A 25197-nucleotide genomic window follows, 5' to 3' on the forward strand; every position below is an offset into this window, starting at 1 on the left:
GAAGGGAATTCTGAAATGCCGAGTCTTCCGGGTGTATTTGTGCTGGGAACGTTTTCTGTGCCGGGCACCAGGGCCGTGTGGTATATTGTGCTGATCCAGTCGGCCCATGGATCTTCAGGCTGCCCATGTCTCTGGAGTACGTGGGTGTGCAGTGTCGTCGTAGCTGCCTTGGTCCCAGCATGTTAGACAAGCTGAGGGAGAGAGACCGGCTGTTACACTGTCATGCTTACCTCTGGAAGAGTTGGTCTCTCTCACCGGCAGAAGTTGGTCCAGTAAAAGTTATTACCTCACACACACACACACACACACACCCCTTGTGCTCTTCAGGGGACAGCTGAGAGCACTTGTGTGTGTTGAACCATCTGAAAATCGCGCCTGGGTTATGGAAGAGGCGGGCAAGGCTTGTTTTTGCCTGGAAGATGCTCTGAGGCAACAGGTCTCTGCTTTCCAAGCTCTGTCCTTTGCTAATGGCTGCTCTTCTACCCTGACTGTCACCACTATGGAGCTGATCGGCTTTTAACCTCTGCTTTCTCTGCTGCAGGATCACTGCTTTTATCACGGACATGTTCACGGACACAGGGATTCAGCGGCCAGCATCAGCACATGCCAAGGACTCAGGTAGGAGCTTTGACAGGAGGGAGGGAGCATCGGGACCCAAACATGCAGAGCAGAAAGCACGAGGAGGCCTGAGTGTGTCTTGCCTCACACTTGTGCTATGTATGTTCCCATCGAGTCGCATTTTACACCCATTTACCCGGTAGAGTAAATTACACGGGTCAGTATGTGACACTGTGTCAGAACAGTGTGGCGAGGGTTTGTTTACAGCCGGGGTGTCTTCTGACAAGAAACATTTAACGGGTTAACTGTTTTGAACGATGTTTACAACCCTAACGTGGTCCTGTTCTGGGCACCACCGAAATTTCTACAAACCCGCCATCCCTGCAGGGTCCTGTCACCTCAGCCAAAGTGGGGCTCAGGCTTTGGCCCCAGACCCCAGCAAGTGTAACGGCAGCCCTGGCAACCCCATTAAAACAGGGTTGTGACCCCCTTTGAGAGCCTGACCAACGGTTTGAGAACTGTGTGTTTATAGGCTGTCTGGGTTCGGTTGTGCAGTAAAATCACAATATATGGGTGTCGAAATGTCACACTATATGGGTGTACTTTCAAACCAGTGTGGCAAAACCTCTGGACATTTGGTGTTTCTATAAAGCCCCACACAGTGGAGTCAGGTGTGTCAGGGTGGAATTTCACCTTTCATATAGGCCGGAAAACGTCATTTTGCTCCTGATTGTGGAGAACAGGTTGAAAATGTGATCCTGGAAGGCTCAGAAAGAAAGTCGAAAGCAAATATACTGAACAAAACATTATTACAGGTTGAACCTCTTTAAACCGGGACTCTCTGGTCTGGCAACATCTGTGGAGAATCGCAGGGGAGAGCTGCGGTTGGGAGCCCGGTGGGGTTGCCTGGCAGGGCTAGGAAGCATGGTGGGGCCGGCAGGCAGCTGGGTCGACAGGAGGAGAGAAAGCCGGCCAGGGGTAGGAGGCCGGTGGCAGAGGGGCTAGAAATTACTTCTTCTGGTCCGACAAAATACCTCATCTGGGTCAGTCCGGTCCCGTGGTGCCAGACCAGTGAGGTCCAACCTGTATTTTTACAATCTCATGATTTTTGTAGCCAGAGTCATAGAGTTGTAGATTCCAAGGCCAGACGGGACCACCATGATAATCTAGTCTGATTTTCTGTGTCATACCAGCCAGAGACCTGCTCCTAAATATTTCCTAGAGTGGGTCTTTAAGGAAGAACATCCAGTCTCGATTTTAAAAGTGGTCAGGGATGGAGAATCTGCCATGGCCCTGAGTAAAGGGTTCCCCTGGTTAATTATTCTCACCATTCAATATGTACGCCTTGCTTCCCGTCTGATGTACAGTCTGATGCGTCTTGGGGTACTTCTGGGCTGCACCAGCTCAGCCCTGCAGCTTAACACCAAGACTTTCTCCCTGTGGGGTGTGCAGAATAACTGGGGGATGGGGGGGGTTGAGGTCACACCTGCACCTGTGGATCTGCTCCCAGCTGCCCACCACATGCCCGGGGTCCGGGCTGCCTGCCTAGTGTGGCTGCAGGCCTTGATCCCTGAATGAGGGTCCGCTCGCACCCCCAGTAGTGGTCCTAGCCTCTGCCCCTTTACCTCTGTCCACATCCCCCCATTCCCAGAGAGGTGACCCCGCACCTGGCTCCGTGTGTGGGGGAGGTGCGAACAGGGGTAAGGGGTTGCGTGAGGTAAAACATGTGGAAACCACTGGGTTAACAAAAAGTGCACCCCAGTCCCGCGTCCCTTGAAGTGTTCCCTTGTGATATCAGACTCTGACACTAGCTGCCCTCAGAAATCCCACGTCCTCTGCCCCCAAAAGGCCCATTTTTGCCTTAAACCACTGCTCCTGTTTCGCATCAGCCCCCGCGAGTGCTTGTAGTAAAACAACTGATGGTTTATTGAAGAAGGAATAGAGATTCCACGAGAAGCAAGAGTGATTGAAACATTTGTTACAATATACATAAAATGTGGGCTAGGGTCTACACTGTATTAATTACCTTTCCTAACGAGTAAAGTAGGTTCCACACACTCCCCCGCAGCTCAGTCTGCTGCAGAGCTGGCTGGCTTCCTAGCATCTAGTCTTTCATGGAATACTCCTGCTCAACAAGATGTCTCCACAGTGAACGGATGCAGCGTCTTTCTTCCCTCTGTGTGATACTGAAGCAGTCCTTTGTCTTTATTGTCAGGGTGGTCCCTGCTATGGCACCACCCCTACTGAGCCATTCCTAGCGGGTGTTGTGAGCTACCAGAGGCAGAGTTAAGGTCGTAGCACATAAGGTGATGTGCATTTTAACTCTTTCCTCGTGTTTGGAAGTTTGCCTGAGTTACCGTAGCTCTCTATTTCCTGGCTTTCAGAGGTTTGAGAATTGCAGGACTCAGCATTCTGGAAGGGCCCAGGAATCGCTGGGCCATCGTAACTCCATTCATGAAGTTTTGGGGCAGTTAATTTTAATCCTCCGTTTTTGCTGTCTGCCTCCTAGCCTGAATTTGATCCAGGACAGTACTTGTTGTGGGTTGAGTGAAACATCAGTGGTAGGTAGAATCACCACCCTTCTTTTAAAATGGGTGTAAGAAATGATTAAACACCTTTAGAGCAGCCCCCACTTAAGACAAAGGCCTATGAGACTCTCTCTAGGAATGCGAATTAGGTGGGTGAGAGCTTTGCTGTGGATTGTCGGGTAAGGATATGGATGGGGAACAAAGCACAATGAAATAGAGAAGAAAATGGTGTGAACGCAGGCAAGGGGGAACTGGCTGAAAGACACTTGGGGCTGTAAACTAAAAACTGTTTTGTTGGTCTCTAAGGTGCTGCAAGACTATTTGTTGTTTTTTTTAAGTTTTTCCTCTCCTTTTGCTGGGTTCCTCTTGTGTTCAGAGAAGCAGGACTTTGTACTTTCCTTGTAATTCAATGAGATGACATCATTCCTTTTCTCTTCCCAACTTGAACAACCTATAAGACTCACAATTTTTGGCTAGCTGCACAGGCCAAAAAGGAGTAACAGTATTTTGCCTCTCACTCCATAGTAGAAAAACCTCTTTAGTAGCCCTTGTAAGGGACTTCGTCAAAGGCCAGATGAATTACATCCAACTAGCTTTTGGCTGCCTACTGCTTTATTGACATGTTTGAAGACTTCTGAGAGTAGCGAGAGACAGTTTCCCTGTGTAGGAACCCGGGTGATTCAACCCTCTCCTGTTCTCTTATTCTATTTTTAATTATGGTTTCTACCCATTAGCTTGCTACAGATGTTCAGTATTTCACTAAATCAATCCTAGAGCCCTTTTAAAATAGAGGTACTTGCATTGCTACCTTCAGCCTCCCAGTAGAATAGCTGTAAGAAAATGATTTTTAAAAACAAGTAGTCCTGTGTGTGTGTGTGTGTGTGTGTGTGTGTGTGTGTGTTTAGTCTCTAAGGTGCCATAGGACTACTCGTTTTTAAAAGTTATTTTTACGGTTACAGACTAACAGGGCTACCCATCTGAGAATGTAAGAAAATGAAAAAGTTTTGCTTCCAGGAATTGTATTTCTTTCCCCTCCCCGTGGCTGGGGGGCGGGGAACGCTGCATACTCTCAGTGCCCCTGAAGGGGAAGGGAGCGACCCCTGCACAGCTCTGCCTACTCCTCTCCACTGCCCTCTGGCTCTTGGCAGAGTATGGGATCTGTTACTGCACCCCATGCCGGTCTTGGCTCTGCTCTGGAGGCTGGAGAACAGGAGGTTTCTCCTTGGTGCACGGGCAGGGCAGCTCCCAGTCCCATGTGCCCTGACACACGGGCCCAGGCTCTTGATTCACGAGGGGCCCAGCTTTCTCCCGTTTACGCCAATGGCAAATCCCTCCCCCCTTCAGTGCGACAGCCCCTTCTTGGGGAGCCCACTCCAGTACAGCGGCGGTGTCATGGCCCTTTCTCGGGGAGTCCATTCTCACCTGGGGGTCTGCCCCTCCGCCTCAGGGCTGCCTGTCCCTGCCCTGAGCCCCCTTGGGGAGTCCACTCCCTCTGGACCCCACTCCTAGAGGGAATAGTGCCACCCTGTTCTCCAGCCTAGAGCGACTCTCAGCCGGCCCCGAACAGGAGGGAGTTAGGACCCACGGTGGCCCAGCGACTCACTTCTGAAATCAATCAGCCAATCCACCATCTTTGGGGGTGCACTTGGGTGCCTGCTAACCCCCCGGCAACCCCGCCCGACTCGGCACGGACGTGGGCGTTTCTTTTGGTTTCATCCCTGCGGGGCGGGTTGTGTTCCCCGTGAGCAGGGAACCGGGCTACCTGTGCGGAAGGTGCTACGGTGCGTGAGCAGTGGGGCTGCGGGCCAGGGCAGCGCCAAGTGGATTTGCCCCGTGCGTCGGAAGCCAGCGTGCTGGGTGGGCCCCAGCTGGACGTAGAGAAGCCGCAAGCGCCTGGTTTTCCCCTCTCCTGCACGTTCTCTGTGCTCCGGCGCGTTGACATTTCCAGCGCTCCCCAGATGGTTTGCTCCCACAGAGAATCTGCTTCTCCGCGTGTCCCAGCGTTCAGCTTCTGCTCCCGCCAACCGTTGCCTGGGGAGGGCGAGATGATTTCTCCCGGGGATGCAGAAGGACAGTTAGACGAGAGAAGATAGAGGGCCACTGTGTAACCCTGTGTAACTTGGGCCTCCCCCCGGCAGAAGCCCCTTCGGGTGTGTTTACCCGGCTACAGAAGCGAATCTCCCGGCCCCAGTCAGCGTGTGAATAACTGCGCAGACAGCGCTGCCGGGCTCTGAACCCTGGGGATGGAGGTTCAGCGTGGCTCCTGAGCTGCCCCCGGAGAGGCTGGTGCCGCGCACCACCCACTCGCCCTGTGTCCTGGCACTTGGGGGTGGAGGCTGGAGACCTGCCCCTGCAGTGCGGGTGGCTTGCAGGTGGGGAGCTGGAGCCCTGCCCCTGGGGTGGGAGTTTGGGGGCGGGGCCTTGGGGAAGAGGCGGGACTGAGGGGTTGCCTCTCCCAGCCCTAGATTCACCCACCACCTATGAGCTCCATCCTGCACGGTAACTTTCAAGAGCGGCCACACAGCTCTTTTTAGAGCACTAGCGTGAGCCCCACAAATCCAGGGGTGGCCAACCCGCGGTTCATGAGCCGCACGCGGCTCTTCAAAGAAAAATGGCGGCTCCCGCACCCGCGGCTCTTAAAGGGGCAGCGTGTTTCTGTCTGAAAGAGACAGAGCTGGAGTCACAGCGTCCCTTGCAGACTTCACAATGGCTACCTTAAAAGGGCAATGCCTGCTGTGCTCTTAAAAGGGAAAACGCAGTGGCCTGGGCTTTTTTTTTTTTTTTTTTCTCCTCAATAACTTTTTTCCTTCAGCTCTTTGCACTGTATCCACCGCTATTTTGGCTCTTCCTCTGAAATGGGTTGGCCACCCCTGCACTAGTCCAAGTGCCATGCCTCAGACTGGGAGGCATGTGCCCATGGGCTGTGCAGACACACCTTTAGCCTCCCGGCCTCGACTCACTCGCCCATTCTCATCGTGACTGTGACGTTGCCGGAAAGGAGCAGCATAGCCAGAAAAGCAGCAGTAATCACCCTTTCTTATTAAATTTAAACGCTCCATCTGCCTTCCTGCTGCTCCCCAGTGTGTAAGCTACCATGATTTAGTCTCGTGTCTCTGGGCGTTAGATTCTGGGCCGGGCTAGCTTACATCTCTTTACGCGCGGCCTCAGAGTCTGGCCCCGTGCCTTCTGTGGAGCAGCCCAGGAGCGTTTTTCTCCCAGTGTAGCTACTGTTAGTATTTGAGAACTGGTGACACCACCAGCCACGTTGTAGATTAGATCTGAAATAGACTCTCCTTGAAGGGTACGGCGGCAGATTTGTTTCTTGGCTGCTAGGGAGAAGGACAGTTCCCTGAAACTCAGCCTGCTTTATTGTCTTTGCTAAATAGCTCTTTGATGTGAAGAGCCCAGATTGTCTGTTAACCGCATCAATAATCTCTGTCCATCTTTCACAGAGCAACTCTAATGGGACCTTAGTCCTTGCAGTGCTAAATCTAGAGTTTATGTCCGGGCTGATAAGCCAGCCATACAGGCTGTCTTTAGTGTCTGATCTTAAAAGGTACGCAGCGCAACCACACGCCACGTGGCTTTGAAATCACTCTCCTGTTTTTTCCCACTGTCAGCACAGAGACATGCAAGAATTCCTTTGTGGAGGGATGGGAAATCCAATATATTCTTCGAGGAAACTGTGAATAAACTAGAGCAGAGTGCTGGTTGCTCATTGACTTAGTCAGCCAAGAGTTAAATCATTGTGAGCGATCGCAGCTTAGTTTCCTGGTGCATGTGCTGCTGCCATCTGGGTGTTTCGGAGACCAGAATAAAAGTGGTAATGTTATGACTAAGCCAACTCACCACCCCTCTCCTATCACCCTTTGCAGAACGAACCCAGCTAGTTTTTTCCACACCAGAAATTAAGACTCTGCAGAAGGTAACGGAACTGTATTGATTGTGTCCTTGTAGATCTCTTTCGCTGATCATTGCTTTCTAACACGGATCAGCAGCCTCACCCCCACGCTGCCTTTTGGCAATCGTTTGTGTAGTTTCCTTTTAATTTCATTTGAATCTCGGTGAAGGATGTAGGACTTGCTCATCCGGTCACTTCACTGGGATGTACGGCCAAGCGGCCCGCCTCACGTTCCTATCTGATTGGCGCCTGGGCACACCTCGTCTGGTCTCTCACCTCCCTTCCATGCTGGACTGAACCAGTTGTGCTGGGAGTCTAGTTTTCTGCCACCCTCGCAGGCCGGTATGGATGGCGCAGAGGTTCAGAGGACGGTGGAAATGTCTCCTCGTCTCCCCTTTGTTCCTGCACGTGCAGCGAATTGGCTTGCAGCCGAAAGCAGGACTCTTCTCATCATCGCCTTAGCTTCTCTGAGGGCAAACCCAGCTCTTTCAGACCCCGCTTCGTGCACCATTAGCCCCTGAGGCCACGGGTCTCTCATACTTAGTGGCATGCAGCAGCCCTGCCTTTTCATCTGATTCAAGGGCAAAGGCGGGACTGTTTCCACGGTGCCTTTCATTATCACATACCAGTCCTGGGGACTTCCTGCTGTTAGTCTCTTCCCCTTCTTTCTGCCCCGAGGCAGCACACTTAGTTAGGCATTACGTTAACAATATCAGAAGAGGCATCTTATGAACCTCCCTTTGAGATTGCAGCTGACCAGTGAATTCTGTCTGCAGACAGTTCTCATAGGGCAGGCCCGGTTTTCCTTGACAGAGCCTGTGAAGTTCCATTTCTCCTGCTTTGTCCTTAATCAGACCTCCCCGTCAGCTGGCCTGGTGCTGAGATGAGGATCACTGTTCTGGAGCTGACAGATAGTTGGATGTGCCATCTCCTGGTGCATATGCTTTCCTTCTTCCAGAGTCCTGGGAGGATCCTCTCCAGACCTGGTGATTTACTGCACCCCGATCTCTCAAGTTGCCTCATAGCTCCACTCTTAGAGACTTTGATGAGTGCCAGGAACATGCCCCGATTCCCTGCGACCAGCGCTCCGGAACAGGCATTTTCCCTGCGATGAACACTGCCCTGGTATTCCTCCTCACCCATCTTTACATTGCCCTCTTCTCCCAGGGGGACCAATACCTTTTTGCACTCATAAGTCGTTGAATCCGAGGTGGCCCAAGGAAACGACTTTCAGAGGGGCAGCCGTGTGAGTCAGTAACTGAAAAAACTTAAAAAACAACGAATGGTCCAGAGCACCGTAGAGACTAACAACACATGTCGATGGTCTCGTGAGCTTTGGTAGGCACAGCCCACTTCTTCAGATGAATGGAGACTTGGCTTCATTGACACGTTTGACACCTGTAATCAAGGTCTGAACAAGATCTGATCTGGACGGGCTGCTATGTTTCACAGCCGAATGACATCAAAAGCCAAGCACTGAGTATTTACAGCCCTTTCTATTAGCCTCATTTAGCATGGACACTCCAATTGACACATTGTTTTCCTTCTCTTTCCCTCCTCACCCCCTCGCTTTCTAGGCTATTTATTTGTCCTCTGGACCCTTAACTCCATTCATCTGAGGAAGTGGGTTGTGCCCACTAAAGCTCATGAGACCATCGACATGTTTTGTTAGTCTCCAAGATGCTGCAGGGCCATTTGTTGCTGTTGAAGATTTTCCAAGGAAAGGAGTTTGGCTCTGGATTGGGGAACGATTAGATGACTGCGCAGGGGCAGATTCAGGTTTGTGTTTGGCTTGGAGTGGATGAGGCTGCAGTGCAGTGAGCTGTTTTCAGATCATGGCCCAGTTTGCGGAGTCTCCTAAGATCTGCCTTTCTCATGGGTCTGCCGCAATGTGGGCTCCACCTGACCTGGCTCTAGGAAACAAACTCCGCTGTGCGAGTGTGGGGGAAGGTGCACGGAGCAATCAGCTAAATGTTTCGGAGCTCCAATCTCAGCTCTTCTCGTTATTTCTGCGACCTTCACAACTCCTGCCTACCGCAGGGGTGGCAACAGTCTCTCCCCTGCTTTGCAAAGCAGGAAGGGAGAGGCTGGCCGAATTTTCCACAGGCAAAGCTGGAGCTAGCCTCACGGACTTTCTGTGTAAATTCTGTGTGTCGGTGTAAATTCTGACACTAAATTTACAGTCAGAAGGGACCACCCTGATCATCTCGTCTGACCTCCCGCACGTCGCAGGGCACAGAACCTCCTCCGCCCGCTCCTCACACAGAGCCCTGACCTGTGTCTGTGGCTGAGATATCCGCATCCTGGCTTAGAGCAGTGATGGGCAGCCTAGGCTGGTGAACGGGCCGCAGGAGTGGCCTCCGACGTCTCAGTGGGCCGCAGGATTGAACTCGGGCGTGTGCCGCAAGAATGAGATGAAACACATTGCACTTGGCTCTCCTTCGCGATCCAGCCTGTTCAACACTAAGTGGCCCATTATTAGGGCAAATTAAACTGCGGGGAAAAGTAACATAAAGAGGCAGAGGGAGCTTGTTGTGGGCCATCAGCAGGCACCTCACATGCGCCCTGGCTTTCAAGGTGTCACTTCTCATTTTGCCAGGGGTTGCTGGACCCTCCCCTACTCCACCCCTGCCCTCAAATACCTGCCTCCTCCCTGAGCGCGCACCGTCCCTTCTTTCATTCTCCCTCCCCCCAACCCCCCGGCATTTCCAGAGCATCTAGAGTCGGGTGATGCGTTCAAGCTTTGGGAGAAGGGGGGAGGTGCGGGGATGGGGCGCGAATCAGCTGATTCACAGCACTCTGGAGGTTCTGGGAGGGAAGGGGAGGAGCAAGTACGTGCAGAGCCTCTGGTGCGAGAGAGGCGCGGGGGAAGGGAGCAGAGGGGGTTTGTGCAGGCCGTACATAGAACCCCAAAGGGAAAAAATTCTCTGTAATTCTTAGAAGCCCCCCCCCCCCCATGTAGTGTCCCATCGTTGGGGACTGTTGTGATTGGCAGTCACTTAGGGACCCCAGGGCATTGCAGGAAGTCCCATGCCATCCCCTCCGGAAATGTATCACTCTCGGTGTTGGAGCCAGTCAGATGTTGTGTCCTCGCTGCCCCCCTTCTCCGGTTTAATCATTTCCCATGTGGAATTATAGCAAATGCCTTTCTGAACGCCAGGTGGATCAGATCCACTGCATTTCCTTTGTCTAAAACCTCAGCTCTCTTCTCAGAGGCGACCGGGTTGGGGGACCTTTTGTAAAGCCACCTTGTATTTTATTCCGATTGCCATTCGCCTCTGCGTCCTTAACTCCTGTCTCTCTTTGAATCGGTGCCAAGACCTCGTATACAATTGAAGTCAAACTAATCGGCTTGTAGTTTCCTGAATCACTTTCTTCCCCTTTCTTAAAAACAGGAACTAGATTAGCGGTTCTCCCGTCACAGGGCATGGACCCTGACTTCACAGATTCAGTAGAAATCCTTGCTGGGGGGTCTTGCAATGTCATGTGCCAGTTCCTTTAATATTCTTCCAGGGAACCCTGCTCGGTTCCTCCTGCTCTTGTGTAAATCTCTGGAGCCAGTGGGAGCAGTTTCGTTAGGGCTGAAATGTGTCATCCAACAGGTGTGGGGTTGGCGGGAAGGAGAGGGGAAAAGACACTTTCACATGCCGCAGCCTGGCAGTAGTAGGGGGAAACTTTAGCACTGATGAGGCTGGCTTGGCTGGTGAGTTTCCAAGCCCCCCTCTGGTTACCAGCTTGAGTGCAGGGTGCATCTTCCTGCCCCATCTCTCCAGCCCCACAGCACCCATGGAGTCACGCCTCTGCTTTCCCGCTGGTTCTTGCTTTTCACAGAAAAACAGCCTTTAGGGCCGAGTTTTGATAGAGGCCCAGGGATTCGATAGGGTTATTTATTTTTATTGAAATGTGTTAGAGATTCTACTAAGCTTAGGCCTTAACGTATTTGGGGTTGAATTTAGATTTCGTTTTAAAGAGGCAAAGAAAAACGGGTTATTAGTTAAATAACAAAATTAAAAAAAAATCCTATTGACGTTTTTTTTTAAACCCCCCATTTTTCCTCCGCTGCCCCCACCCCCGTGGTGGACTCAGGCCGCCTTTCCGTTTCCGCCTGCAGAAGAAGTATCAGGTGCCACGCCTGGCTGCCACCAGCTCCCTGCTCTCTGGAGTCCCGGGCCACTCACTGCCCCTGCAAGGGGTGCTCCTTTTAGGGGACAGCCCCTTGTGCAGTCACACACTGCTCGGTGGCAGGCAGAGCCTCCGCGGGGCAGCACGGTAGGGTCAGGCCATGTACGGTTCCCATTAGTCTTTATACCTGGTAACTCTGTAATAGAACTTAAGGGACTCCACTGAACCTGCCTATCAGCTCAGAGGGAAATCAGGTCCAAAGGCTCAAAGTTGGTTTGATCCTGTGCTGGTTACAGGGACAAGATCTGGGTATTTATTAGGGACTGCCCTGTCCTTCCTCTTCCCCGTGTTACAGAGACAGGACCTGCCTCAGGGCTGGCCTTACCATGAGGCAAACTGAGGCCGCTGCCTCAGGTGCCGGACAGTGAGGGGCGCCAGTAGGACCCAGAGTGTAGAAAATTGTGTCTGCTGCTGTTAGTTTTCCTTCATAGGGGTAGGGAGCAGAGCAGTCCCGTGCGAGGAGTAGAACAGGAAGGAGGCAGAATTGAGACCTTTCAAAGTTTTGGCCCAAGCGAGGGGGCGTCATTTGAGCTCCCCGCCTCGGGTGCCAAAACATCATGGGCCGGCCCTGACCTGGCTGACTGTGACAGGGCCTGGTTTGCTTCTCTCCATCTACATGGTGTTTGACTTGGGGAAGCAGGAGTTAAAAGCCCAGGCAAACCCGGAATTCAGTGCAGGGAAGCCTGTTTAGATTTGTCTTTTGAGACGACCCCCAAGCACAGGAGGTCAGCATGTCGCTGCCCCTGCTAACCAATCTGCCCAAAGCTTGTCGTGAGCAGTGGCACCTGGAGTAGGTTTCCCAGACCGGCAGACGAGCTCTGGGTAAGCACAAAAGCTCGTGTCTCGCTCGCTCACTCACCAGAAGTGGGTCCAATAAAAGATGCCGCTTCCTGCTGCTTGTTCCTGGCACACAGCTCCCTACCTGGCGCGGGGGCAGGCCGGGGTGCTCCCTCCGCGAATGTGTGTGAAACCCTTTCTCTGACCGGCCCCGGACTCACGTTGGCTCCGTCTCTTTGCAGCGGATTTTTCTGGGCCGATCAGACAGTCTATTTAATTGAGCCCTTGGGAGGTGACGCTACAGGGGAGCACGCGGTGTACCGGGCGGACCACCTGAGAGCCAAGCGCGGGACCTGCGGAGACGCCAACGTCACGTTGGAGTACGACCATGAACCGAAAGTCGCTGCCGCTATGAAGCCCCATCACTGGGTAGGAAATCGCCCGTTCCTCCGGGTTGCAGTTTAATCGGTAGGAATGGGGGGCCTGATCCTAAGTCCTTTGACTTTGCTGGGTCTTGGAGCAGGTCCCCGGCGCAGTGGCTGAGCGCAAAGGTTCTGCATGCGCTGGTTGTCACAGTTGCTGCAGTTGTCACTGGGAAGTCGCGGCTCTGCCTTGGGTTCAGGAGAGCTTAAACCAAACTCCTCACCCCGCACACAGTCAGCTGGTGGGGTTCATTGTGGGGGGCGCTCGTGAAAGCTAAAAGTAGGACAGGGCTCAAAAAAAACCGGGGCGAGTTCGCGGAAGATCGGCCCATCAATAGCAATATGCTAAGGTGGTCAGGTATGCAGCTCCTGTCCTGGGTACCCTTTGCCTCTGGCTGCCGGTTGCTAGGACCGGAAGATGGGAGTTACTCCCTTGGACACATCTGGCACTGGCCTTTGCTGGAAGATAGGATGCTGGGCTAGATGGACCATAGGTCTGACCCAGCATGGCCGTTCCTACGTTCATCCTACAGATTCCTTTCCGCTGCTCTGCCAGATGCCAGCCTGTCCTCTTCCCCTGCACATACACCATGTTCTCTGCCATGCTTCCCCCGTGCACAGGAGCTGCCTTGTCCGAGTCCCCAGAGTAACTGCGTTGTCCTAGTTCAAATCCCTACCGCTGTCTCATGCTCTGACATGCACAAAGCACCTGGGAGCAGGGGTTTGGCGGCGGGTGTGTTCCCCTACCCCTTGGGTTGTTAATTTTCTCCGCCTTGATTGTGAGCTCTTGGTACAGGGGTTTCTTTTATTGCCTGTGCGTGCTGCATCTGCCACTGGGTCCTGACTCAGACAGAGGGGCCTGGTGCTATCACGCTGCAGATGGCTAATAAGAAGACATTCCACTTCAAAATACTGTGGATTTTTTATTGACCACTCCCACCTGCACCACCGAGGTGTCTGGAGGTGGGGTCAGTTGGGGCTTTTTGGCTCTTGGAAGGCAGCTTGGATTGGTGGGGTTGGCCAAGTGTTTCTGATGATCAGCAGCACAATGAATTATCTCTGCATTGAAATGTGCATTTTAGTTGTCCTCCATCAGTTTGAGTTACATTGAGCTGAACCCTCCCTGAGCGAGTGTTTCAGGCGCCGTGCATGTGTCATTGCCCAAAATTTAGCGTATTGTTTTAGCAGCCCCGGTGATTGTATAGAAAGAGTGTATAAAGAGGTGTTTGCAGTATCAGCCAATGTCCCTTTCACCCAGCTGCTGTGCATTGAGCCACTGGTGAAAGAAACAAGCAACTGGGGGGGGGCTGCTCATGAATGATTTGTACCCCTTCACCAAAACCATAGCGACTGTACGGTTTGTGACTGGCTGGGGATACAGGGCACTTTTTCTGCCGGTCAGTGTGGGAGGCAGAAGCTGTAAAATCATCCGGCGCCAGAAAGTTTAGCAGCTAGAATAACTCACCCCGAAACGGCTCCCTCTGGGCTCACAGCCACCAGAGATGGAATTCAGGTCCCACATGGCATCTGCTTTTTCCTTTCCTTTCAGAAATCAGCTCCATTTCAGAAAGGACCCCGCTATGTGGAGCTGGTTCTAGTTGTGGACAATGCGGAGGTAAGGGGGACAGCAGCTGTCAGGTGCTTCTTGTATACGGTAGGTTACCAGACTACACCTAGCAGGCCAGGTTTCTGCACCAGGGATGGAGCGGCTACAGAGAGATACACCAGGACTGTTCACCTACCAGAACATTTAGTGCACTTCCAGGAAATAGCTCTTGTGAGCTTACATAAAGTATGTTCTATAGGTGGTCAATATTGTCTAGCAGTAACATCAACACTTCCTGCTTACTGGGCTCTGAGAAGACATTTAGGGATAAGTTAGAGCTAAATAACAGCCCAGAACGCTGAGATCCAGGACTGGGGGCTGTAAACAAACTTTATGGGACTGCAGGAAACGTGGCCACACTCATGATACGTGGACATCTAGCTAACTCAGATCTTGCCAGGCCACAGATGTTGCTGAACCAAAAAGTACCAGACTAGAGAGGTTCCACCTGAACTGGTTTCTAATTGCACAACCTCCTCCTGGCATTTTCAGCTAGGCACCAGGAGTCAAAAAGTCTGTGTGGAAGGATGCTACTTTTTTCACACCTGTTGGAACATCTTTTGTTTTCCTTCCTGCTTGATGACTCTGTTTACGGCTTAGAAGTAAATTAAGCATTGCACCTGTTCTTTTGTTTGAGACCTATCCATTTGCCAACTAGGTTTGGAACAGGTGTTAATAACACCATAGGGTATGTCTAGACTACAGGCTTTTGTCAACAGAAGTTTTGTCGACAGATACTGTCGACAAAACTTCTGTCGGCAAAGAGCGTCTAGACTACATTCAGTTCTGTCGACAAAGCCAGCTGCTTTGTCGACATGGCAATGTAGACGCAAAGGACAGTTTAGATGCAATAACGCTTTCTGTCAACAGAACTCTGTCGACAGAAGGCGTTATTCCTCGTAGAATGAGGTTTACCAACGTCGACAAAACTGCTGAGTTCTGTCGACGTTATGTCGACAGAACTCAGCGGTAGTGTAGACGCAGGTTTAGTTTTGTCGACAAAAGACAAAAGACACACCCATAGAGTGGAATCTTACCGCTTTATATACAAAGTTGCCACATATATTTTCCCAGGACAAAAATGATTTGCAAAGCCTCAGTTTTCAAATGGTTCTTCACAAGGAACTTTGTACAGAGATGATTACAATAATGTGTAGCATCTGAACACGGGGGTACATTATGTCAAACTCACGAGTCTGTTTGTCTCACTTAATTGCCCGTGCACTGTGCAAATAGTCTTTTATTCTCCCTTAGATACTTGGACCAACCAGCCCTCATATAATTTAGATCTTGAAGTTGCATGTGTCTCAAGGTTGCTTCTTGTAGCTGGTGAATCTCTTTTCTGATTCTGCTTTGTCTGTGTAGTATCCAGTGTCCACATACACCCTTACATCATCTTTGGCCTCATGGATAGTTAAGTGTGACCCTGGGATACAGGACTGTCAGCTACTGTGAGATTTTTCCCAGGAACATATTTAGCCATTGGATTAAATTGCATTAAAATCAGCAATAGACGTTGATGTATCATTAGTGCTGTATCTTTTCCATGGAGGAGGGAGGGTTACAAGTGGTTTGTGGTGTTTTATCAGTGTAAATGAATCCCGCTAAGACATATAGCTGTAAAAGTTCTCACATACACTTTCCAGGCCTTCCTTCTCAGTCTCAGCATTTCCTTTGTCTGCTTCTGAGGGTGAAAGCAAAATGCAACTGGCTTTCACTCCGGTCCACGTCGTTACACCATAGTACTTAGGGTGTAGCTGCTTTCGTCTGTGCTGACCCGCATTGTGGGTTTGTTCACACCTCAATATTTGAGAACGTACACCAGAAGTGTTCATTCTAAGACCCTTTAATACCCTGCCAGGAATGGCTGTTGTGAACTTAAAAGTTTCAGCGTGGTAGCCATGTTAGTTTGTTGTATATACTCTGGAGTCTGTAATTTCCACTCCAGCTCACCGGATGAAGTGGGTTTACCCAGGAAAGCTCATGATGCCGTATATTTGGTTGTCTCTTAAGGTGTCACAGGACTGCTTGTTGCTTTTAAGTCAGGTATGCTGTCATGGCACACCTAGAGGCCGAACAGCGATTCAGTTTATCATCCCATTGCAGCAGCTTGATTGGCAATCTCTCTGTTTCCCCCCTTAGTACAAGAAATCCAAAGACATGCGGACGATTCAGAATCGCATGAAGGAAATTGTGAATCATGTTGACAAGGTAACAGTGAGATATCCCCAGGCTGCAGTGAGGACGGAGGCCTGTCCTGCAGTTCTTGCTCGGGCAAAGCTGCCAGCACTGTTCCCACGGACTCCCGTGGAGCAAGGCTGGCGGAACTTGTCCCGTTGCTCGCTCGCAATAATGAATCTTGTTCCACGCACCCGTCACAGTACGAGGTCAGCTTCCTAGGCAAGGGACCGTTGCTCGTGTTTTCTGCCTATATAAGAACAGGTGCTAGGGATGACTGGAGTGTCTTCCTGTGCAAAGTACGAGGCCCAGCTCTATCCTGCCCCGCGACCAACCAGGCGGACAAATGATAAACACTGACCGATGGTCCCACTGACCCAACCTCCCGTAATGCAGAGCAGACACTCGGAGGAGCTCTGCTTTCCCCCATCCAGCTCAGCCATCTCCCTGGAATGAGCAGAGGCACTTTGACCTTCTCCATTTGCTAGACGAGGAGGCTCGTTAAGCCTGGAGCAAATGGCTGTCCACTGGGACATCCTGACCCACAAACCTGGGCAGTGTCAAGCCAAGTGACCCCTGCTCAGGGAGAGTGGCTGGTCTCCCACGTGGCCAAAATGGCCGCCACAGCTCCCAAAGCGCACCTGGAGTGGTGTCGAGGAGCTCTCAGCCCTCACTGACCCGACCTCTGAGGGAGCGGGAGCCGCTGTGAGTCCCAAGGGAGCTCAAGGTCTGATCCAGCAAGGTCCTGAGCTCTCTGGCCCTGATCCAGGAGAGCCCATGAGGATGTGATGGCCTTCCAGCATGTGTGTTGACCCTTTGATTTCACAAGGGCTGGCCTGCGGCGTATCCCTGGTCAGGCTGCTGCTGAGCGCCCCATAGTCCCACACGTCCTGCCACTGTCCAGCCCTAAACTAGTCTGGGAGGGGTGAGCACAAGTGCCCTTCCCACTGCCTATGGGATTGCCAGCCGGCGTGGCTGGAGAAGAACGGGGAAACGGCACGCGTATGACTGGGCTCTCCTGAGCTTCCCAGTGGGGGCCACAGGCAGAGCCTGGCCTAGCGGGGAGCCGCAGTAGAGGCTGGGGGTTCAGAATTGCACTGAGTGCAAGCAGTCCAGCTCTCATACAGTTTCTCCCGGCCGCAGCTTTACCAGACTCTCAATATCCGCGTGGCCTTGGTGGGCCTGGAAGTCTGGAGTTACAAGGACAGGATCGCGGTGAGTCCCAACCCAGACACCACCCTGGACAATTTTCTCCTCTGGCGAGAGACTGAGCTGTTACAGAAGAAGAAGCACGACAACGCCCAGCTGATCACGTAAGTCTCTGCCATAGGAGCCAGAGCCGCTGGCGCAGGGAGCCCAACGCTGGGGCTGAGACACTGCCAGGCTCTGCTGCAGCAGGGATGCCCGGATGTGGGTTTAGCATGCGGATGCTGGGAGGGGTTGGTGGCACGTGACACAGCAGCTCCGACTGGGTGGCTCCTTCTGGCCTTAGACACTATCACTGTGAACTCGGCGGCAGCGCTAGCAAGGCGGGACTGGCCAGAGAGTGGTGCAGGCTTTCCTGTCTCTGGCAGGGTTGCTACCAGCTGCATCAGAGGGTGGGGCAAGAACCGTGACGACACCAGTTCTGGGCTAACCTGCCCGCAAGGGACATGCCTTCCTGGCCTCCACCAGTCGGGTCTTGGGCCAACCCCGGAGCAAGAGGATTTAGATCCCTTGCAAACTGTTGGCGGAAATGGAGATGCTGCTGGTGCGGGTCCTGGTTTGCTGGGAGCTGCCGGTGTAGCTGGGAGGTGCCAGGGAGAGCCTGGAGGATACTTCACGGGGGCAGCTGTGGGGACATTGGGGTAGCTGTCTGGGGAGGATCCGGCCAGCGGGGATATGGGGCGTGCTCTGTAGACAGGGCTATCGTTGAGGCGGTGCATTGCATTTGGGGGACACTGCGCCACCCTTGGCCACGGACGTGACAATGCGGCACGAGGCCACGGGACTGATTGTGGATGACACGTGTCCTTTTATGAGCATTTTGCCTTCCTGCAGAGGCATAGACTTCCAAGGCACGACGGTGGGGCTGGCCAAGAAGTACGCCATGTGCACCCGGGACTCGGGAGGAGTAAATCAGGTGGGGCTTGATAAGCGCTTCCTTTCTAACCACTAGACGAGGGACGGAAGTGGGCTCCCCGCGCTGAGGGCAGACAAGCACCCTCTGCTTCTGGCTGACCTGTTCCTTTGGATCCAGGGCTCCCCATCACACTGGGGGCTTTCTGTGCTTGGCCGTCCTGGCTGCGAGTGGTGTACTCATGCGGCCAGGGAGGAGCTATCTACAGCTCTGTCCATCTGTAGGCACCTCTGTGCTGGCTCCGGAGGGTCAGAAAGGCCAAATCCTGCCCAAATGGCACCATCGATTGTGCTCTGTGACCTAGCATTGGTTTGCGCAGACTTTGCTCCTAGAGGAGCTGCCGTTACCCCCCTGGACACGGACGGAGATGTCAGGCAGGCGACTGGCCCAAGGAGCTTGGCGCTTTCCCTGGGATGGAAGGTTCAAAGGGGCTCAGACTCTCTGTACAAATGTCCTAGGAGCCCACAAAGCAGCTACAGACACACCAGGCCTCCGTCTGTCCTCTTCCCCATCAGCTGCCCGGGACTTTGTGAAATCAGGCTCTTTGGGTGTTCCCCTTCGCCCTTCTCTGCCCCTCCCCAGCAGCGTTCCCGCTAAGCTGCAAGGCAGCACAGCTTCACAGGGGGCTCATCAGTCCTGCCCATCACTCAGCTTCTTGCAAGGAGCCCTGAGCTTCTGACCGGGCGGGGCTGATTCATCTCCTGTGAAGCTGTGCAGCCCTGCAGCCCAGCAGGAACACTGCTCCCCAGCCCCAGAAGCCAGCCCTGGGGAGCTGAAATTGTTATAAAATCTCCCATTGGGCCTGTGCTGTTGTGTTCTGTGTTTACTAGAACTGATGTCTGCTTTGGCTTTTCTTGCCAAGTAGAGTAGCTGTGGCACTTGATTGAAGAGGAAACCTAAGAACGACCAAACTGGGTTAGACCAAAGGGATCCGCTTTGCCCTGGATCCCATCTTCTAACAGTGACTGATGCAAGGTGCTTCAGAGGGAGTAACCAGAACAGGGCAATTCCTGAGTTAACCGTCCCATCATTGAATCTCATCTTCTCGCAGGAGATGCTTCTGGACACCCCGATCATGAGATTGCATCTCTGGCCATCTTGGCTAAGAGCTCCCGATGGACCAGTCCTCCATTAACTTAAACCCAATTTGTTTTTGAACCCAGTTATGCTTTGGCCCTCACATCATCCCTTGGCAATGAGTTCCACAGGTTGCTGGTGCATGGTGGGAAGAAGAAATACTTCCTTCTCTTTGTTTGAAACCTGCTGCCTATTCATTTCATGAGGTGACCCTGCTTCTTGTGTCATGTGAAGGGGTAAATAAAACTACCTTATTCACTTTCTTCATCCTGCTCTTCATTTTACACACCTCACTCATATCCTCCCAAAGTCACCTCTTTTCCAGACTGAAAAATCCCAGTCTTTTTCATTTCTCCTCACGTAGAAGCTGTTCGAGAGCATCAATCATTTTTGTTGCCTTTCCGCGTACTTCTTCCGTTTCTAATAGGCTCCTGTATATTTTATGCCCTTGCATTATTGTGTCCTATTGATTTTCATCCCTCCGCCAAGTTTCTGTGATACCTGTTATCCCAATATCCTCATTCAATACCAGGCACTCACGTTCACCCACCTTAGTATGTAGACTTCTCGTGTCTGGATACAAGCACTTACACAATTTGTCAGAACTTAGTTGTCTGCCGGCATGTTGATGGAATTGAATGGGATTCTTTTCTGACTGTTGCTCCTCAGTTCCTGTCTCTACTTTAAAAACGTCAGTCCCTTCCTCTTCACCAGGATATAGAAAATCCCTAAGAGAGGCCTCTGTCTGCACTGAGTGTTTCTCAGCACCTGTCAGTTTCCCCCCAGGTCTTAGCTTGCAAAGCCCTCTATGGCCTTTTGAATGCTACACGCCCATAGTCTGGTTCAATTTTGGTTTGTTTAGAGCCCACCCTTCCCGCATCGTCTCCTCCTTTCCCAAAGGCTTCCCCAGTTTCTAATAATCCTAAATTCCTCCCCCCTCCACCATTGTCTCATCCTCTCATAGAAACCCTGCAGGTCTGCCTGTCTAACTGGTCCTGTATTCAGAACTGGAAGCATTGCAGTAGCTTGGAGGCCCTGGACTTCAATCTCTTACCTAGCAGCCTGAATTTGTCTTGACATGGAAGCAGGCAAGAAACTGTGGTGATGGGCATGGTAGAAACCCTAAGAAAGATAGGGCGGAAGCCGTTACTATCGCTAGCCCAGTGTTTCTTAAACTTTTTAAGACTGAGGAGCACCAAACAATATTTTTTTTTATGGGGAACACCAAGGATTTTTTGTTGAGCAATGAAAAAAAAAAGGAGGGGGGAAGGGTTGGGGGGAAAGTTTTTGGGGAAAAAAAAGGTCGGGGGAAGTTATTGAGCCCCCCCAAAAAAAGTTGCCTGCTCCTTTAAGGGTGACCATTTTGAATTCTGTGTTCTCCGACTGCCTTGCGGCGCACCAGCAGAACACAGTTTAAGAAGCACTGTGCTAGCCTGCGTCCTCCTTGTTGTTGCACAGGACCACAGCTTGAATCCCGTCGGAGCCGCATCCACCGTGGCTCACGAGATGGGACACAACCTGGGAATGTCTCACGACGAAGATATCAGTGGCTGCAGCTGCTCGGCCGTGAAGACCGAAGGAGGATGCGTTATGGCGGCTAGCGTTGGGTAAGGAGAATGGCCCAGGGCTTCAGGGGTCCCTGCACATCTTAGGTTCCCACTGAACACCTGAGGCCAGGACCGCAGTCGTTCAGCTGGTACTCCTGGCCTGGAGTCCACGTGGCCATTTCCCACAGACGTTTCGCGGCGAAGGGGCGGGCCCATGGGACCTTCACGTGTCGGTTGCCGTGATGCCCGCTTCCTCTTCCCTCCAGCATGATCTACCCCAAGCTCTTCAGCACCTGCAGCAGGAGCGACCTGCAGACGTTTCTAAGCGATCCCCGGACCAGCTGCTTGCTGAACGTCCCCAAGGCGGAGGAGCTGTACGGGGTGCCTGTCTGTGGAAACCAGTTTGTGGAGCGAGGGGAGCAGTGTGACTGCGGGACGCCCAAGGTAGGTTGACCCCCGCCCATCGGGAGACTTTAAAGGAGGGAAGGGAAACGAGGCAGCAGGATTGTGGGTTTCGTCTGCAACCCAAGCGCCCTGCTGGGCCGGTGAGCTGACCACGGAGCTGCTGCTGCAAGCAGCTTTCCAGAGCCCCCGTTGCTGGGTGAATACCGCTTCCTTCCTGTCTTCCCCCTCGGGGTTGCGCATCTTTCTGCCGAAAAGTGGCTTGTGAAAGATGTTTTGCTTCACGGGGTGGTGTCCCTGGGTTTTGCTTCATTGTGCTGAGTACAGAGGGCCAGAGAAACCAGAGGATTTTTTTTTAATAAAAAAGGGTATCTTCTGCTTGATCCAGAGTCAGACATGGCAAATCTGGCCTCCCTCATTGTGTGTGAGGCTTTCCGGGTAAGGCCGAGCGCACGATTCTTACTGGGCATATTACAGCGGTGTCCGAAGGCCTCCACCAAGATCGGCGTCACAGTGTGCCAGGCACTGCAAATACACCTAGGCTACGTCTAGACGGCAAGCCTCTTTTGAAAGAGGCTTTTCTGAAAGTATCTTTCGAAAAGCCTCTTTTGAAAAAGAGCGTCTAGAGAACAAGAAGATTTTTTGAAAAAGCGGCTCGCTTTTTCGGAAGAGAGTCTAGATGTTCTCGTTCGGAAAAGCCCTGTTTTCATGAAATAGCGCCTTTTTTCAAAAGATGACTTTCGGAAAAAGGCGTTCTTCCTCGTAGAATGAGGTTTACCGCCATCAGCAAAACCGCCGGGTTCTTTCGATTTACCGTCGACAGAACGCGGTGGTAGTCTAGACGCACCCCTAGTGAGGAACAGCCCCACGGCCCCGCATGCTGCCCCCGCCCCGAGTCCCAGCTCCACAGCTCCTATTGGCTGGGAGCTGCGCCGAGGGCAGCACGTCGAATCACCATGGCTACCTCTACACCTAGGCTGGCTGGAGTAAAGGCCTGCTCCCCTGCCAGTCCCAGGCCCTGGCCAGGAGTTGCAATATTATCACAGAACCACAGAACCCCAGGGTGGGCAGAGACCTCAGGAGGCATCAAGTCCAGCCCCCTGCCCAAGGCAGGACCAACCCCAACTCCATCATCCCAGCCAGGGCTTTGTCCAGCCAGGACTTAAACACCTCTAGGACGGAGATTCCACCCCCTCCCTAGGGAACCCATCCCAGCGCTTCCCCACCCTCCTCGGGAAATAGCTCTTCCTAATAACCAGCCTAGACCTCCCCCATTGCCCCCTGAGACCACTGCTCCCCATCCTGCCACCTGCCCCCACTGAGGCCAAGCCCTTTTGCAAATGTTTTTTTCCGTATAATAAAAATAACTCTTCCGATGAGCTCGGCAGTCCGTCCATTCCCGCCAGTGCACGGGCTCTGTCGTAAGACCTTGTGCTGCGCAATCTGGTAAGGGAGACGTTTCCTCTGACACGTCCCGCTCAAGCAGCCTGTTTTCAGCAGCCACCCAGCGCTTCTGCAGATCTGTGGTAACTTTCTGATTAGTGCCGGGAATTTGGCTGAGGAGCAGTGACGGCAAAACCCGCTCCCGACCCTGCCCGGCTTCTCTTTCTCCCCTGTGACTCACGTCCTTCTGAAGGCACCCTTCCTTCCCACCAGCGGGCAGAGGTTTGGCACGCTGCCCTCCATGCTGCCGAAGCCCTCCCCTCCCTGTCTAGCGGTGTAGAAGAGGTGGCGTTTCACACCTTCCTCCTGGCGCTGAATTGGTCGTCTTGTGTCCAGGTTTGGCTTTAGATGTGTGAACTCGTCAGTTCAGCAAAACAGTCCAGAGTAGCCCATTGGTAATGCTCAGGCTTTCCCCTCCCTGCCTGAAGGGCAGCCAGAGGAACAGAGCAGCGCAGTCTCCCAAGGATCAATAGAGAGGTGTTTTGCTCTCCTGGCGCTCACTGAAGGATGTTATCCTGCTGTTTATCAGGCACAGCTGCTCCCCTGCTATTGCCCGTGTCTCCCTGCGGTGTGTTGAGACCCACAGATGAGGCAGGCTAGAGAAGAGCGACGTATGATTGTAACGACGTCCATAGTCCAGTCCTAGTAACAGATTCCTGTGTGGGTTTCTGCCTGCATCCCCCCTGTGGAGCCACACAGCCGGGGACGCGTCAAGCCCTTTTTCAGGAGGTCTCCCGTGATGACGTTGCAGAGAGGCTGGTTCGAGGAGGCTCTCCAGCCCAAGCGGGACTCGCTGCTCCCCTCTCCAGCCCGTGTGTGCTGCGTTTGTTTGTTAGGAATGCCGGGATCCCTGCTGCAACGCCACCAGCTGCCGACTGAACGACGGCGCCGACTGCGCGCAGGGCGAATGCTGCCACCAGTGCAAGGTAAAATCCGTCTCCAGGAGCTGCCGGGGGCTAGCCTGGCTGATGGGCAACGAGGGAGAAGGGCCCAGAGGAATGAAACACGGCCAGTTCCCCACCCTGCTAACGTGCCCAGCGCCGGAGCGCAGTAACGGGACATAGCCTGGCTCTCTGGTCACCAATTTCCTCCCCAAGGGAGAGTCACAGTAAGCCCGACACTCACGATGCTGCCATGTGATCGGGTAGATACGAAACCACTGGGATGCTCACAGACGTCTGGCTCTCGGGCTGGCCACCGTGGAACACTCCCGCCTCCAGCCTGAGCCACGACGGCCCTGCTGCTGTTTTTAGCACACTGGCTTGAACAGAGCTAGCCTGCGCTAGGTGTAGTGCCTGCTGAGTGGACACGCGCTCGGGGGCGAACGTGAGCCTCGGCTGGATAAGCGGGGGAGGACTGGGCAGCAGTGGGGGGGTTGTCTCTGCGTATGGCGCTAACGAGACTGGAACCTGCAACCCGCTCTGGCGTGCACGGTTCAGAAGGGGGGCTCCACCATTGAAAAGGTTCAGAAAAGAGCCACACAGCCTGCCTGCCAAAGAAAGAGTTGGGAAGCTCCATTTATTTACCCAAGGACAGGTTAAGCAGTGACATGGGCATCTGGTAGCCTAGGAGGGAGAGGCTCTGCCTTCCCAAACCGCCAGCCTGGCCATGCCCCGCTCAGCCCCCAGAACGCCTGCTGTAAGCATCCTGGGGCAGAGTATGGCTGCCCCCAGCACCCACCCTCCCCGTGATCCAGGCTGGGGAGGCTGGGACACACATGCCCATCCTCCCCCCGTCCCCGTGGTGGGAGGGGGCGTGCTGCGTGCTGCCCCACCTCCCCTTGGGGGGCAGGGAGACGGCTTGGTTCCGGTGGGGGCGGGGGCTTGCCTCCCCCAGTGCTATCCTCACCGACCACACGAGCCGGGACTTGATCTCCATCGGCCAGTGCCTACCTTGGGGGAGGGCTTTTGCAAAGGGCTCTTTAACTTGGCAGGTCAAGGCAGAGCGAGATCCAGGGCCTGGAAGCTGAAACGAGTCACGTTCAGGCTAGAAATAGGGAGGGTAATTCACCACTGGAACAGCTGATGGAGGAAGCTGGCAGGGCCCCCTTCATGTGTAGCCTTTACAGAATCGCAGAGTCCGAGGCATCTTCTGCCTGAGACAGGAGGCTATTCCTGTTGTCCTGGACGATCATAATGCGCCTGTCTGGCCGTACCGCCAGAAGCGAGCGCGACTCCCTTTCCTCCATGCCACGTTGTACAAATCGTTACGGTCGGGGACGAGTCACCGAGGAAGGGTCCCAGGCCAAGCGGGTGAATGTCTGCGGGTTTCCACTCTCCTGGTCCCAGAGGGCTCACCCAGGGCCACCTCTCAAAGTTACGCTGCCTTCCCAGCAGTTCCCGGCTAAGGGTCAGACCCCGCACGGAAGCACATGCCAGTGCTCCAAGCGGCCTGCACCACGCAGGGAGGGCGTACAGCAAGGCTGCCGCCTGACGGACAGTCGCTCGCTGACCCCCT

General features: G+C 53.2%; 1 protein-coding gene across 3 annotated transcripts in view; it reads left to right on the forward strand.

Annotated features, from left to right (window-relative positions):
• Window positions 1-25197, forward strand: part of ADAM8 (ADAM metallopeptidase domain 8) — a 58593-nt gene that overhangs the window by 14885 nt on the left and 18511 nt on the right. For all 3 annotated transcript variants that reach the window (XR_016350140.1, XM_075934688.2, XM_089780042.1), the window contains exons 5-13: window positions 542-618; window positions 12189-12375; window positions 13918-13983; window positions 16117-16185; window positions 17296-17465; window positions 18193-18274; window positions 20807-20955; window positions 21162-21339; window positions 23577-23666. Coding sequence is in view for 2 of the 3 variants with exons in the window: in XM_075934688.2 (XP_075790803.2) it covers window positions 542-618; window positions 12189-12375; window positions 13918-13983; window positions 16117-16185; window positions 17296-17465; window positions 18193-18274; window positions 20807-20955; window positions 21162-21339; window positions 23577-23666 (1068 nt within the window). In the remaining variant the exon portion in view is untranslated. The remainder of the gene's footprint in view (window positions 1-541; window positions 619-12188; window positions 12376-13917; window positions 13984-16116; window positions 16186-17295; window positions 17466-18192; window positions 18275-20806; window positions 20956-21161; window positions 21340-23576; window positions 23667-25197) is intronic.

This window comes from Pelodiscus sinensis, chromosome 8 (assembly GCF_052426305.1).
Source record: "Pelodiscus sinensis isolate ZL-2025 chromosome 8, ASM5242630v1, whole genome shotgun sequence".
NCBI classification, from domain to species: Eukaryota; Metazoa; Chordata; order Testudines; family Trionychidae; genus Pelodiscus; species Pelodiscus sinensis.